This window comes from Vulpes lagopus, chromosome 23 (assembly GCF_018345385.1).
Source record: "Vulpes lagopus strain Blue_001 chromosome 23, ASM1834538v1, whole genome shotgun sequence".
Lineage (NCBI taxonomy): Eukaryota > Metazoa > Chordata > Mammalia > Carnivora > Canidae > Vulpes > Vulpes lagopus.
In genome coordinates this window covers 55,789,147-55,804,688 of record NC_054846.1, presented here as the reverse complement: position 1 = coordinate 55,804,688, position 15,542 = coordinate 55,789,147, and the positions used below count along the sequence as shown (strand labels likewise).

At 45.8% G+C, this 15,542-nt stretch overlaps 1 protein-coding gene across 1 annotated transcript in view; it reads left to right on the top strand.

Moving 5' to 3' along the window:
* Window positions 1-15,542, top strand: part of CSMD2 (CUB and Sushi multiple domains 2) — a 439,342-nt gene that overhangs the window by 360,573 nt on the left and 63,227 nt on the right. Inside the window, exons 47-49 of the mRNA XM_041738011.1 lie at window positions 234-347; window positions 11,502-11,690; window positions 14,316-14,462. Coding sequence (XP_041593945.1) covers window positions 234-347; window positions 11,502-11,690; window positions 14,316-14,462 — 450 coding nt within the window. The remainder of the gene's footprint in view (window positions 1-233; window positions 348-11,501; window positions 11,691-14,315; window positions 14,463-15,542) is intronic.

Sequence of the window (15,542 nt, the reverse complement as noted above, 5' to 3'; positions counted from 1 at the left end):
AAGACACTCTCCAAAGTTCCTAGAATTTGTAAACATGCTTCGGCTCAGCGAGGCTGAGCTCTGAGAAGTGGGTAGCAGTTTTCTGGGTCGTTCGATTGGGGTTGACCCAGTTATTTAAGTCTGATCAGAACATGACCCACCACGGATTGCCTTGCCTGGACATGGGTTTAAGTACGAAGGGGCGCCCCACGCAGACTTCTCCAAGGAATCCCCATGTGGTCTCTCTTTGGCAGGTGACATCGTCCGCTACAGGTGCCTCCCTGGCTTTACCCTAGTGGGGAATGAGATCCTGACCTGCAAACTTGGAACCTACTTGCAGTTCGAAGGACCACCCCCAATATGTGAAGGTAATTGCACGGAGCCGCGCAATCCCGAGCTCCTCCGAAGCATGGCCTTTGTCTTCCTCCTCCCTATATTCCCAGTCCCTGCTCATCAAGTAAGAGGTCATTTGGTGAATGTCTGTTTGTATAAAGGAGTGATTGCCCTGGAGAGATTCTCTGTCCTACTCAGGTCCGGGGCTACAGATCGCCATGGTAACCACTTTGATTTCCGTCTTCCTTTTTTCCGACTGGTATTCTCTGGAAACGGCATACTGATCTTTGAAAAGAGGAAGCTCTGGGACGTCAGGGAGAGGTGGGCTTGCACCCCAACCTGGCCCTCCTGAAGTCCCGATGGGCCCAAGGTCCTGTATGCTGATCTAAGCAACTGAGAGTTGTCTTCCTTCCGGTGTGACCCCTTGACAGAAAATGAATTGGCTTCACCACGTTATCCCAACTAAGACCTCAAACAATACTCTCCACTCAAAAGGGGGTTGACCTAGGATGAGATATTTAACTGCCCTGTGCCTCAATGTTCTCATCTGTGAAAGAAGGATAGTGATATTACTTACGCCATGGACTTATTGTCAGGAATTAAATGGGTCAATAATGTAAAATGTTTGAGAACTGTGGCTGGGACCCAGTAACTGCCCAGTGTGGGTTATTATTATTATTGTTACTAGTCCTACTACGGCTTCTGGTACTACTGCTACGAACAAATAGTTATCTGTAGAAAAGCAGGTCAGCTTCTCCCCCACTTCCCATATGGCAGGAGTAGAGAATCCGCAGTATGGGTTGCTAGTGAGAAAGAAAGAAAGAAGCCACAGGCCTAGAATTAAGCTGCCTAAAACAATGAGAACTTTATTATCTATGAGTTAAGCTGACCTACTCGCATGCCAAACAACCACCCCCCTATGAAGTGGCCTTTAGCTCTGATCCTGCTCCGGAACATCCCTGCTTTGCTCCAGCCTTACTTTCTCCTCTCTGGCCCCATTTCTGTATCTACACAGCTCCAGGCTTCTTGGCTTTACTCCTACCCTCAGCCTCATGCTTCCCTCTAGGACTCAGTGCTGTACTTGGCTTCTCATGATGTGACCCTTCACCGGCTTTTTTATAATAACAGCTTTATGGGGATAGAATTCATGTACCATATAATTCATCCATTTAAAGTATATACGTCAGTGATTTTTAGTATACTGAGAGCTGTGTAGCCATTACACCATTTTAGAAGATTTTAATCACTCCAAAATGATAAAAATGATGGTAGTCAGCTCCCATTTTATTTCCAGGCCCTACACAAACACACAGTTCTAGGCAACCACCAGTCTAGTTCGTATCTCTATGAAATTGACTATTCTGGATCTTTCTCCGAAATTTCTGTTCATGTCTTTGGCCCATTTCATGATTGGATTGTTTCTTTCTTTGCTGTTGAGTTTAATAAGTTCTCTATAGATCTTGGAGACTAGCCCTTTATCTGATACATCATTTGCAAATATCTTCTCCCATTCTGTAGGCTGTCTTGTAGTTTTGTTGACTGTTTCCTTTGCTGTGCAAAAGCTTCTTTTTTTTTTTTTAAAGCTTCTTATCTTGATGAAGTCCCAATAGTTCATATTTGCTTTTGTTTCTCTTGCCTTTGTGGATGTATCTTGCAAGAAGTTGCTGTGGCCAAGTTCCAAAAGGGTGTTGCCTGTGTTCTCCTCTAGGATTTTGATGGTTTCCTGTCTCACATTTAGATCTTTCATCCATTTTGAGTTTATCTCTGTATCTGGTCTAAGAGAATGGTCTAGTTTCATTCTTCTGCACGTGGCTGTCAACTTCTCCCAACACCATTTATTGAAGAGACTGTCCTTTTTCCAGTGGATAGTCTTTCCTGCTTTGTCAAATATTAGTTGACCATAGAGTTGAGGGTCCATTTCTGGGTTCTCTATTCTGTTCCATTGATCTATGTGTTTGTTTTTGTGCCAGTACCACACTGTCTTGATGACCACAGCTTTGTAGTACAACCTGACATCTGGCATTGTGATGCCCCCAGCTATGGTTTTCTTTTTTCAATATTCCCCTGGCTATTCGGGGTCTTTTTTTAATTCCACACAAATCTTAAGATGATTTGTTCCAACTCTCTGAAGAAAGTCCATGGTATTTTGATAGGGATTACATTGAATGTGTAAATTGCCCTGGGTGGCATAGACATTTTCACAATATTAATTCTTCCAATCCATGAGTATGGAATATTTTTCCATCTCTTTGTGTCTTCCTCCATTTCTTTCAGAAATGTTCTGTAGTTTTTAGGGTATAGATCCTTTACCTCTTTGGTTAGGTTTATTCCTAGGTATCTTATGCTTTTGGGTGCAATTGTAAATGGGATGGACTCCTTAATTTCTCTTTCTTCAGTCTCAGTGGATAGAAACGCCGCTGACTTCTGGGCATTGATTTTGTATCCTGCCACGCTGCCAAATTGCTGTATGAGTTCTAGCAATCTTGGGATGGAGTCTTTTGGGTTGTCTATGTAGAGTATCATGTCATCTGCGAAGAGGGAGAGTTTGACTTCTTCTTTGCCAATTTGAATCCCTTTTACTTCTTTCTGTTGTCTGATTGCTGAGGCTAGGACTTCTAGGACTATGTTGAATAGCAGTGGTGAGAGTGGACATCCCTGTCATGTTCCTGATCTTAGGGGAAAGGCTCCCAGTGCTTCTCCATTGAGAATGATATTTGCTGTGGGCTTTTCATGGATGGCTTTTAAAATGCTGAGGAATGTTCCCTCTATCCCTACACTCTGAAGAGGTTTGATCAGGAATGGATGCTGGATTTTGTCAAATGCTTTCTTTGCATCTATTGAGAGGATCATATGGTTCTTGTTTTTTTCTCTTGCTGATATGATCTATCACATTGATTCCTTTACCAGTGTTGAACCAGCCTTGCATCCTGGGGATAAATCCCACTTGGTCGTGGTGAGTAACTTCTTAATGTACTGTTGGATCCTATTGGCTAGTATCTTGTTGAGAATTTTTGCATCTGTGTTCATCAGGGATATTGGTCTGTAATTCTCCTTTTTGGTGGGGTCTTTGTCTGGTTTTGGAATTAAGGTGATGCTGGCCTCATAGAACGAGTTTGGAAGTATTTCATCCCTTTCTATCTTTCAGAACAGCTTTAGTAGAATAGCTATTGTTTCTTCTTTGATCGAATTCCCCTGGGAAGCCATCTGGCCCTGGACTTTTGTGTCTTGGGAGGGTTTTGATGACTGCTTCAATTTCCTCCCTGGTTATTGGCCTGTTCAGGTTTTCTATTTCTTCCTGTTCCAGTTTTGGTAGTTTGTGCTTTTCCAGAAATGCGTCCATTTCTTCTAGATTGCCTAATTTATTGGCATATAGCTGCTCATAATAAGTTTTTAGAATCATTTGTATTTCCTTGGTATTGGTTGTGATCTCTCCTTTTTCGTTCGTGATTTTATTAATTTGAGTCTTTTTTTTCTTTTTAATAAGGCTGGCTAATGGTTTATCTATCTAATTAGTTCTTTCAAAGAACCAACTCTTGGTTTTGTTAACCTGTTCCAAAGTCCTTCTGGTCTCTATTTCATTGAGTTCTGCTCGAATCTTTATTAACTCTCTTCTTCTGCTTGGTATAGGTTTTATTTGTTGTTCTTTCTCCAGTTCCTTTAGGTGTGAGGTTAGCTTGTGTATTTGAGTTTTTTCCAATTTTTTGAGGGATGCTTGTATTGAGATGTATTTCCCTCTTAGGACTGCTTTTGCCATATCTCAAAGATTTTGAACAGTTGTATCTTCATTTTCATTAGTTTCCATGAATCTTTTTAATTCTTCTCTAATTTCCTGGTTGATCCTTTCATCTTTTAGCAGAATGCTCTTTAACTTCCACATGTTTGAGTTTCTTCCAAATCTTCTCTTGTGATTAAGTTCAAGTTTCAAAGCATTGTGTTCTGAAAATATGCAGGGGACAATCCCAATCTTTTGGTATCGGTTGAGACCTGATTTGTGACCCAGTATGTGGTCTATTCTGGAGAAAGTTCCATATGCACTTGAGAAGAATGTGTATTCAGTTGCATTTGGATGTAAAGTTCCGTAAATATCTGTGAAATCCATCTGGTGCAGTGTATCATTTAAAGCTCTTGTTTCTTTGAAGATGTTTTGCTTAGAATATCTGTCAATTACAGAAAGCACCATGTTGAAGTCTCCCAGTATTAATGTATTATTATCTAAGTATGTCTTTACTTTGGTTATTAATTGATTGATATACTTGTCAGCTCCCACATTAGGGGCATAAATATTCATGACTGTTAGGTCCTCTTGTTGGTTAGATCCTTTAAGTATGATAGAGTGTCCCTCTTCATCTCTTACGACAGTCTTTGGGATAAACTTTAATTTATCTGATATGAGGATAGCTACCCCTGCTTTCTTTTGAGGACCATTTGAATGGTAAATGGTTCTCCAAACTTTTATTTTCAGGCTGGAGGTGTCCTTAGGTCTAACATGAGTCTCTTGTAGACAGGAAATAGGATGGGTCTTGCTTCTTTATCCAGTCCGAAACCCTGTGTCTTTTGATGGGATCATTTAGCCCAATCACAATCAACTATTGAAAGATATGAATTTAGTGTCATCATAATACCTATTCAGTCCCTGTTTTTGTAGATTATTTCTTTGGATGTCCTCTTTCTTTTACAGAGTTCCCCTTAATATTTCTTGCAGAGGGTTTGGTGGTCACATATTCTTTCAGTTTCTGCCTATCTTGGAAGCTCTTTCTCTCCTTCTATTCTGAATGAGAGCCTTGCTGGATAGAGTATTCTTGGCTGCATGTTCTTCTCATTTAGGACCCTGAATATATCCTGCCAGCCCTTTCTGGCTTGCCAGGTCTCCGTGGAGAGGTCTGCTGTTAACCTAATATTTCTCACCACATGAGTTAGCGATCTCTTGTCTCTTGCTGCATTAAGGATTTTCTCTTTATCTTTGGAATTTGCGAGTTTCACTACTAAATGTCAAAGTGTTGACAGTTGTTATTGTTTTTTGGGGGGGGTCTCTCTATCTCCTGGATCTGAATGCCTGTTTCCCTCCCCAAATTAGGGAAATTCTCAGCTATGATTTGTTCAAATATGCTTTCTGGTCCTCTGTCCCTCTCAGTGCTCTCTGGAACCCCAATTATACATAGATTCTTCCTTCTGAGACTGTCATTTATTTCCCTTAACCTTTCCTCGTGGTATTTTAATTGCTTTTCTCTTTTTTCCTCAGCTTCCTTCCTTGCCATCAACTTGTCTTCTATGTCGCTCGCTCTTTCTTCCACCTCCTTAACCCTCATCTTTAGGACCTCCAGTTTGGATTTTATCTTATTTAATTGATTTAATTTTGGCCTGATTAGATCTAAATTCTGCAGTCATGAAGTCTCTTGAATCCTTTATACTTTTTTTCCAGAGCCAACAATAGCTTTATAATTGTGCTTCTGAATTGGCTTTCTGACATCAAATTGTAATCCAAATTCTGTAAGTCTGTGAGAGAGAGTACTGTTTCTGATTCTTTTTTTTATGGTGAGTTCTTCCTTCCAGTCATTTTGCTCAGTGCAGAGTGGTTGTATGAGCAGGCTGCGTCAAGAATATCAACCATGACCTAAGTAAATTTCACCCTAGATGATTCTGCCGAGGTCAGAGACCAGAAATTAAAAACAAAGATCAGAACAAAAAAAAACCAAAGGGCCACTAAAGTGAAAAACAAATTTTAAAACAAAGTAGTAGAAAATACAAGGCCAAGAATCCCAAGAAGAAGAAAAAAAAAGAAAAGAGAAAAAAGCAAAAGTAAAGAGGAAAAAAGGGGGAAAAAAGGAGAAGAAAAAGGGGGGACTGGGAGATGGTGGTGGTGATGAAGTTGTAGTGGAGGGAGAATGTAGTCCTCCTGAGGGGTCCTAGAGGGTGATCCTCTTGGTTCTGAGTATATTCTGTATGTTAGAAGATGCTCAGGCCTAAATTTATGTAAACCAGAAATACATATACAAGGCCCAATCAAAACATAAATGAGATAGAAGAGGGGGGCAGAGTAGGAAGGAAGAGAGAATCTAGTCTCACAGAAAGAACCAGCACGGTGTTGCACTTGGTTCTGGGTGCTGCTGGTCATGTTTAGAAGGTATTAACTTCCGCCATTGGAGAACAAAATGAGGCAGAGAAAACAAAACACAAAACAAAACAAACAAAACATATCTTGTATATCTCCCCAAATTAAGTTGAATATGTTGAAGGGAATCTAGAAGTGAAAAATATATCTAGGACCATAATTGTAGAAATATGAAAGTCAAAAAGGAAGAAACTTAAAAATGAAGAGGTGGTAAAATATTGTAGTTAAGGTGAGAGGGATCCCAGGGTGGCGCAGCGGTTTGGCGCCTGCCTTTGGCCCAGGGTGTGATCCTGGAGACCCGGGATCGAATCCCACATCGGGCTCCCGATGCATGGAGCCTGCTTCTCCCTCTACCTGTGTTTCTGCCTCTCTCTCTCTCTTTCTCTCTCTGTGTGTGTGACTATCATAAATAAATAAACTTTTTAAAAAATGTAGTTAAGGTGAGAAAAGAGAAAAAATTATAAATTTTTAGTCTGATATAAAAATGAGTTATACTGGAAAAAGGGGTGCAAAAAGGCGGGTTATCCTCTGGTTCTATGTACTGTACATCCCTCGACTTCCCCTGGAGCTCTCCAGTGCTGCTCAGTCAAGAACTTGCTCTCCTCCTGTCCTTCCAGCTGGTCTTCGGGGGGAGGGGCTGCTGTGCTGACTCTCAGGTGTGTGTACCTGGGGGAGATGCCCCGCCCCCCACCAGGTGCTGGGCTCAGTGGGAGCTGTTTGTCCTGTGAGGCCTCTGTCTCCTGGGGGCCCCACACCTCCCATGCACAGGGGTGACACCAGGAGTAACAACCCCCCTGGCGGCGCCAGCCCTGGGGTCGGCTCTCCCAGTAACACCACAGCAATCAGTCCGCATGAGCCTGGATGCTCCCAGGTGGCAGGGGCGCTGACCTGCTCAGCCTGGGGGCGCCTGGGTGCAGGAGCATTCTCGCTGTCCTGGGCCCTCCCTGCCTCTGCCCATCCCGGGGGGAGCACCAGATCCTGGGCTGTGTCCCTCTGCACCCTGGGATCCAGGGCCTGCGCTGCTGGAATCGCACTCCCAAGGCAGCAGGATGCGCCCCCTCCCCCGGGCACCCCTCCTCCCCTAGTGACCCTGGGGACTGGAGACCTTCCCGCCCCCCTGTGGTTCCCACCGAGATCCCTGCTGAGTGCCTTTCCCTCTGGGAAGAATCCGGTGTGGAATTTTTAAGGTCCCACATCTCCGGGTCGGGGCTCCCCTGTCCCAGAGGCTTTCACCACCACCCCCCTCAGCCCCACTCCTTGCAGGCCCCCCAACCCTTGATTTGTTTTTATTTTATTTTTCTCCACCTTCCTACCTTGTTAGAAGTGACACCCTTCTCTCTGTAGTGTCCAGCTGTTCTCTCCTTAAATCTCAGGTTGAATTCTCAGGTGTTCAGGATGGTTTGAAAGTTACCCAGGTGAGCTGGTTGGGCCAGGTGAGGTGAGGATCCTGCTCCTCTGCCAGCTTGCCCTGCCTCTAGGATTGAAGTGTGTAAAGGAAAAATTGACAATTATAGAGAGAAAAGGATAAATTCACCATTGTAGCTGGATATTTTCACACATCTCTCTCAATGACAGACCAAAAATAAGTAGGGGCCTACTATATTTGAATGATATGGTCATATCAATCCGTAAGATTTTGCTGCATAAAAACCATGCCAAAATTTAGAGGTTTTAAACAGTAATCACTTAATTTCCTACAAAAGATGCAGTTTAAATATAAATACCAGATAAATTGCAAGAAAATGAGAGAAAAAATATATATCATGTAAATGGTAAACAAGAATCATAAAGAAATTTTGGATAATACTGCAAGCAAGGAGTATTACCAGAAATAGAGAGATTTTACAATGACAAGAGTTAACTCCATTATAAAGGATATGTATACATAATATGCAGATGATAAAAGAGCTTCAAAATACACGAAGAAAAAACAGGCCTAAATATGAAAAAGAAAAGGCAAACTACAGAATAAAAGAAGATATTCATCGTACATATATTTCTTAAAAGGCCTTATATCTAGGCTCTATAAAGAACTTTAACAACTCAATAATAAAGCAGTCCAATAAAAATATGAACAAAGTCTTGACTAGTCACTTTACAAAATAAAATGTATGAATAGCTAATAAATGTACGAAGAGATGCTAAACATCGTTAGTAATCAAGAAAATGCATATTAAAACCCTAATGAAATACTACTACATACCCACTAGAATAGCTAAAACTTAAGGCTGAAAATACCAAGTGTTGACAAGGATGTGGAGCAAGTGGAATTTTTATACATTGTTAGTTGGGATATAAAATTATATAGTCACATTGGAAAACTGGTAGTTTCTTTCAAAGTTAGACATACCCCTGCCCTATTTTCCCAAAAGAAATGAAAACCCATATCCACAAAATGTCTTGTATATGAATTCCATAATAATCCCAAACTGGAAGCAACCTAAATGCTTATTAATAACAAATAGAATGAATGAATGAACAAACTGTCCTGTGATTGCTTCAGAGCAGTAAAAATAAACCAAGGGGTAATACACAAAACACCATGGATCGACTCTTAGAAACATGATGTTTAGCAAAAGAAACCAGACACAAAAGTAACATGTCTGATTCCAATTGCTTGAAATTCTAGTATAATCAAAACTAATCTGAAAAGAGTATCAGTGATTTCCTGGAGCCTGGGGCATGAGAGAAGGTTCTGTAGTGATGAAAATTATCTATATCCTGATTATGGTGGTGATTACACAGGTAAATGCTTTGCTAGAACTCGTTAAACTGCACACCTAATGTCTGTTTATTACTTATTGTACATAAATTATATCTCAAAAATGTTGAATTTTAAAAAGAAATTCGTGAGTCATACAACAGACAAACAGCCTTACTTATAAATAAAAAGAAATGCCTGGAACAAAAAGCCGCAAAATAATCAAGCAGTTCGGGAAATTAAACAAAAGGGAGTAAGCAGGAATGTACAAAAGTAGGGAAGGGAAAGTGGGACATAACCATTGAAGCAAAAGAAAATTTTAAATCATGAGATTATCTTTGGGTAAGCCTGTGCCAATAAATCAATGATATGATTTAATAAAGTTGACCCCAGAGGATAGAGAGCTTGTGCTTTCCCAGTTCTTTAAAAGAAATAAGAACGTTCGCAGAGGAAACCCCACCAAAGACGTCAAGACCAGGTGATTTAATGGAAGAGTAGTATTGAGCCTTCGAAGGCCAGACATCCTGAGCTTAAGAGGAGGGAAAGCTCGTAAACGCCGACGCCCAGGCCTGATAGAGCCGTGCACCAACAGGGGAGGAGTTCCAGGGGGAAAGCCTGGTGGGATCAGGAGCTTTCAGAGGGAAGGCTGTTTGCCTCCAAGAAGCCATTTGCTTTCCTTTCCTGTTTACAAAGTAAGGAAGTTCTCCTGGGAAAAGTGAGTTAGTGCCTTTCAAAGGTACTCAAAGGTGGCGGGGGGTGGGGGGCAGCATGGGTAGGGGGCAAGTTGCCTGGATGGCTCCATTGGTAGAGCTTGTGATCCTAGATCTCGAGTTGTGAGTTTGAACCCCATGTTGGGTGTAGAGATTACTTTAAAAAAAAAAAAAGTGTGTTTCGGGATGCCCGGGTGGCTCAGCGGGTGTCTGCCTTCAGTCCAGGCCGTGATCCTGGAGACCCGAGATCAAGTCCCATGTCGGGCTCCCTCCGCCTGTGTCTCTGCCTCTCTCTCTCTCTATGTCTCTCATGAATAAATAAATTTTTTTGAGTCTATTGCAAAGCTCCTCAACGGAATCCCAGATGAGCTGCGTGAATCTGGGACCACAGCAAGCATTTCGGTCTGATAGCCCAGACCCAGGGCTGATGAACAAGCCCCATTTCTGCAAAGACAGAGGGTTTGAAGGAAGCAGTAGAGATGGGTGGAGATCGAGTGGCTAAATCCCCTCCCCAGAATGGCCTCATCTCAAATGACGACCCGGGGATTGGTCCTCGGCTTTGCCGTTCCAGAAACTCTCCCTCATCAGTGTCCTAGCATCCAACACATTCAGGAAGCCTGTCTGAAGGCACACGTACAGCAAAACGCTTCCTGCCTTTGTAGTGATTGGGATACTTGCCACTACTGGCCAGGCCAGGCCTGTTTCAAGGCCCTAAAAAGGTTGACTCGGTCCCCAGAACTTCACTGTGGAGTCCTCAGCCTAGGAAAACAGAGAGGGATCATCCTCAGGTGGTTTCACATAGGATGTAGTGACAGGTCCCTGTACCCCCGGGGGAGAGGAGAGCACCTCCCTGGTTTGCAGCACGTGCAGGACCCCCAGAACCAGCATCTTCTCTCACCTCCCTGGCGGCAGACGCAGGAGAACCAACCTAGCCCCTCCAGCAACCCCTTCTCTGAGGTCTACACCGACTGTGCTCCTTGGGGTGGCATGTTTTTCTTGCAATACCTTAATACTGCTAATCAGGCCACAGCCAAGCTCTGCTAGCTCCTTCTGTTCCTGGTGTAATTACCATCATTACCATTATCGTCCCTGGGGTTTATGAAGGCACCAAGCTGCATGCATTATGTATATTCCTTCCTATAATATTATATACAACATTATTAGTGTGCAATGACGTAACGTGGTGCAGGATACAATAGCCGTGTAAAGCAGGTGTTGTCTTTCCACATCAGGGGTGGAGAAGCCATTGCACAGGGAGGAAATAATTTATCCAAGACCACCCAGCTAGCAAGTGCCAGGGGCGGGCCATACATCCACGTAATCACCTCTGCCCAGTACTGTCTTTGTACAAATCCGTCCTGTTTAATGGATCGACTCTTAGATTTGAGGATGCCGTGCCTTGTCTGTGTCACCTTGCCTTCTCCAAAGCCCACCTCTGAGCTAGGAAGTGGTTCCAACCGACTGGCCAGGCCTGCATCCCGGCAGTGAGGTAACGTTGACGCAGAACCTGAGGCCACCTCATGCCGTGGAGCAGCATGTTGGTGGGTGTTGGGATCCTGTTTGCGCCCAAATACTCTTGCCGGTGACTGTCCTTTGTCCCAGGGAAGTTCGTTGGCCCCGGTTCCATCTCCGTCTCATGAACCTGGCGTTTCTCTTTCTTTCTTCCAAGTGCACTGCCCCACGAATGAGCTTCTGACGGACTCCACGGGTGTGATCCTGAGTCAGAGCTACCCGGGCAGCTATCCCCAGTTCCAGACTTGCTCCTGGCTGGTGAGAGTGCAGCCCGACTACAACATCTCCCTCACAGTGGAGTACTTCCTCAGTGAGAAGCAGTACGATGAGTTTGAGATCTTCGACGGTAAGTCAGTCCAATGTTGAGGAGTTGCCTGCCGCCCATGGTGCAGGTCTGCTTTGGAGCCCTAGGGGCCTGCGCCATCACCCCCTGTGAGAGCTTTCTGGAGGCCCCAAGCCACATCTTCCTCTACCACCGGAACCCCAATACCCCTCCCCTCCATGGGAGCCCATGGATTGCATGGCGCACGGGCAGGGGTGCTCGTGCTGCAGCCTGGTCCCGCTACTGAACCCTTTCTTACTCCAGCATCCACCCTTAACGGCACCCAGTAAACGGATCCTAGCAAGATCCCCACGTGGAGAGTATGCACCTCTGAAACTCAAGGGGTCTACCAAACGTTGCACTGCTTTCTTTGTCGTGGAAGGGAAAAGGCACGCTAACTCGTCCTTCAATTTGGAGAAGACATTTCAGCGTGTCCTCACACCACTGGGGAAACCTCCCCTGACTCCTTGTAGAACTTACCCTTTATCCCCTGGAGCCATGGGTCTTCTAAAAGCATCTACACTAATTGTCCCTTCTGGCTCATCAGACGCCATTAATACCATGTCATCATGGAGAGAGCCGGTCTGCTACACCCTGCGGGAGGTCCAGATGGCCCACCTCTTTTCATGCTCTATGACGACAGTGAGCAGGAGAACTAGCACCGCTCCGGGGCAGGACCACGCGTGTGTACTGCCGTCTCTCTCATGTGAATGCAAATTGCTTACGGTCCTCCTTTCCGAGGGGTATGGAAAGAACGCATTGCTGGGTCAATAACTGCGAGTCACGTAACCGAGGCTGTGTTAATCTGCTCTAATGAAGATACTGCACCTGGCACAGCTGACGCAGTGCGGGGCTACCGCTTGGCCAGGCTGGTTCTGTGATGGATGGGCCGGAGCTCCACTGACTGTCACCTAGCAGAGGGGCCACGATAGTGCTTTGGGCACCCAGGGACAGCATCAGTTTACACTCGGCATCCGAAATCTTCGGACCACCTAGACATTCCCTTTTCCCCGGTATTCAGTTGCCTGAGGAAATAGCTGTGGGTTCTTTAGGCAAGGACTGGACAATGACTAGTATATGTAATTGATGTCATTTAGGGGAGTACTTTTTTCATAGGGGACCCAGTTTGTCCTTCAGCCAAAGTGTTCTTTAATAAGAAATAGAACCAGGCTCAAGTCTCTAAATTGGGTGGAGGGGTTGCAGCTTTCCATTGGGGTCAGCTTTCCTCACACTCTGACTATATGTTCCTGATGTTTTGTTCATATATTCCTATATTGAGGGGCTTCCCATCTATCTTGCCCTGAGGAATATCATGTTCTGTGAGGCATCACCATAGACCCTACAGGGTAGGCTCTCCCACCTCCCACCTCCCACCTCCCACCTCGCCACTCACTTTAGTATTTATGCTAGCCTCACTTTTGATTGTTGAGTGCCTCCTCCTGGCCCCTATATTCTAGAATCTTCTCACCCCCCATCAACTAGGAAGCCCAGCTCTCTGACAGCATCTCCTTCTGTGAGTTTAGGCTACAGAGGACGGCTGTTACGCAGGTTGTCAAGACTGCTGATGCTCACCCCCCCAGAAGTGTGTTCCTTTTTGCTCTAGGAACTGGAGTACCAGGGATCCCTGGGTGGCTCAGTAGTTTGGTGCCTGCCTTTGGCCCAGGGTACGATCCTGCAGTCCTGGGATCGGGTCCCGTGTCGGGCTCCCAGCGTGGAGCCTGCTTCTCCCTCTGCCTGTGTCTCTGCCTCTCTCTCTCTCTCTCTATGTGTGTCTATCATAAATAAATAAATCTTAAAAAGAAAAAAAAAAGGGAACTGGAGTAGCTCCGGGCCCTCCTGAGGGACATATCAGCTAGCAGGCATTCTGGTCCGGTGTGGTGGACCTCTTCTTCCTTGCCAGTTCTCAGAGCCTTGGACCCCTTCCTTCATAGTTTGTCACAGCAGTTCTGATGGTTCTCTTTTGTTTAATGTGGTCCATTAGCTCTGCCAAGTTTCCAAGAGCTGTCTTGGCAGATACTAGAACCATCACTCAGGGCTATTTCCAGGGCAATAAATCCTGTTACAGTCATCGCACTTTATATCCTGCCTCCCTGGAACCAGCCACCTTAGGATGCACTCCCGCGGCATTAAAGCCGGGAAAAAGGAAGAGGGAGGGCTTTCTGGAAGAACCTTGGAAAGAAACATTGAGGAACTGTGTTACGTATGACACAGAGACGCCGTGTTTCCCTGTAGCCTTATTGACACGTATTCACTCAGCACACACTCTTCTATATGACAAGCACAGAGCTGTTTTTAGCGTGCACGTGCAAAGCGGGTGGCAAGGTGGAAGTTCCCCAGTGGCGAACCAGCTCTTGCATTAACCAGCTGCTTCACCTTGGCAAGTCCCAAGATGGCAAATAGATTTCATCTCGCCTGCCAACTCTTGTAGGATGGCAGTGACTTCCCCGAGCTCTGCGTTAGGTAGGGCTCAGGAGGGAGGAGCACCCAGGGTGGGGATGCAGAGACAGGACAGACGTACAGATCATTGCACTGACCCCAACCGTCTGAACCTACTGACTTCTCCTGAGGAGGAGAAATGAGAGGCAGTTACACCTGAGGTGTCGAATCAAGGGACCTCGTCTGTAATCCTGTGTCCTGTACTCCCTCCAGGTCCCTCGGGACAGAGTCCTCTGCTGAAAGCCCTCAGTGGGAATTACTCAGCCCCCCTGATTGTCACCAGCTCAAGCAACTCTGTGTACCTGCGCTGGTCGTCTGACCATGCCTACAACCGGAAGGGCTTTAAGATCCGGTATTCAGGTGAGTAAACCAGAGGGCCCATGAGAAGGGCCACAGCCCCTGGGCCCCTGAGGTAGCTTACCCCAAACTCCCAAGTTAGCCGTGGGCCGTATCTCCATCAATGGCGGGGGCCTTCCTCCCTCGTCTGAACCTCTCACCACAGCTGCCCGAGTGTCCCCCACGGTTTCCACCTCCCAATTTCCGCTCCTCTCCCTGCTGTAGGCTCGCCCCTCTCTTCTGCTCGTACTGCCAGGCTACAGTGTCTTTTGGATAAGTTCATTATTTATCATCTGGCAATGCCTACAAGGTGACCCCATCCCTAACACTGTTGAAGTATTGATGAACGTTCCTTAAAACTGAGAACCCCTAAGATCTGGGTCCTCGGGTGGGAAATGTCAGACAGGCAGCCAAGGGATGGCCTACAGGGGCCTGTCTTTGGCTCTTCCCGCCATAACTCAGGCAGAGGCAGATCGAGGCCTGCTAGGCAGGCACTGACCAGGGCTGCGGTCTACAAGGAGCACACAAATATCCTTGGAAATGTAATGAGATGGGGGGAAAAAAAGTGGAATTTATCTGAACTCCCGTCGTGGGGATTATCGTCTGTGGTTGGCAAGAAAACTTAACAAGCAGCCCAGCCTGTTCTGAAGGGGAGCGGGTCCAACAACTGGAGGGGCTCTGCAAGCACGGAGGCGGACGGCGCTGCTGAAGGCCGTGAGGAGCTCCAGGAGATGAGGCCAAGCCGAGCCCGGGAGGAGACGGGTCTTCACTGCCCCAGGGTCTGCTGTCTCTGCAGAGTGAACCCTAAATTCCTTTCTTCCATGCACACCAGAGGGAGGGTGGCTTCGCGCCCCCAGCGCGGTGGCCGGCTCTGTCCTGGGCTAGCCCAGTGATTATTCCACAAGTCACCCTTCAGATGGCAGTTTCCTTAGTATGAAAACGAAACCTTCTGGTCGCCGTCGGGGAGCTTCGGGCAGCGTCCGGGGGTGGCCGGCAGCTGCTCCGGCCCAGCAGGTGGGGAAGCAGTGCACCACGAAGGAGCTGCCCTGTCCTTGAGGTCTTGGAAGACCCGCCATGTGTTCGGGGGTGACAGGTCGGGCACAG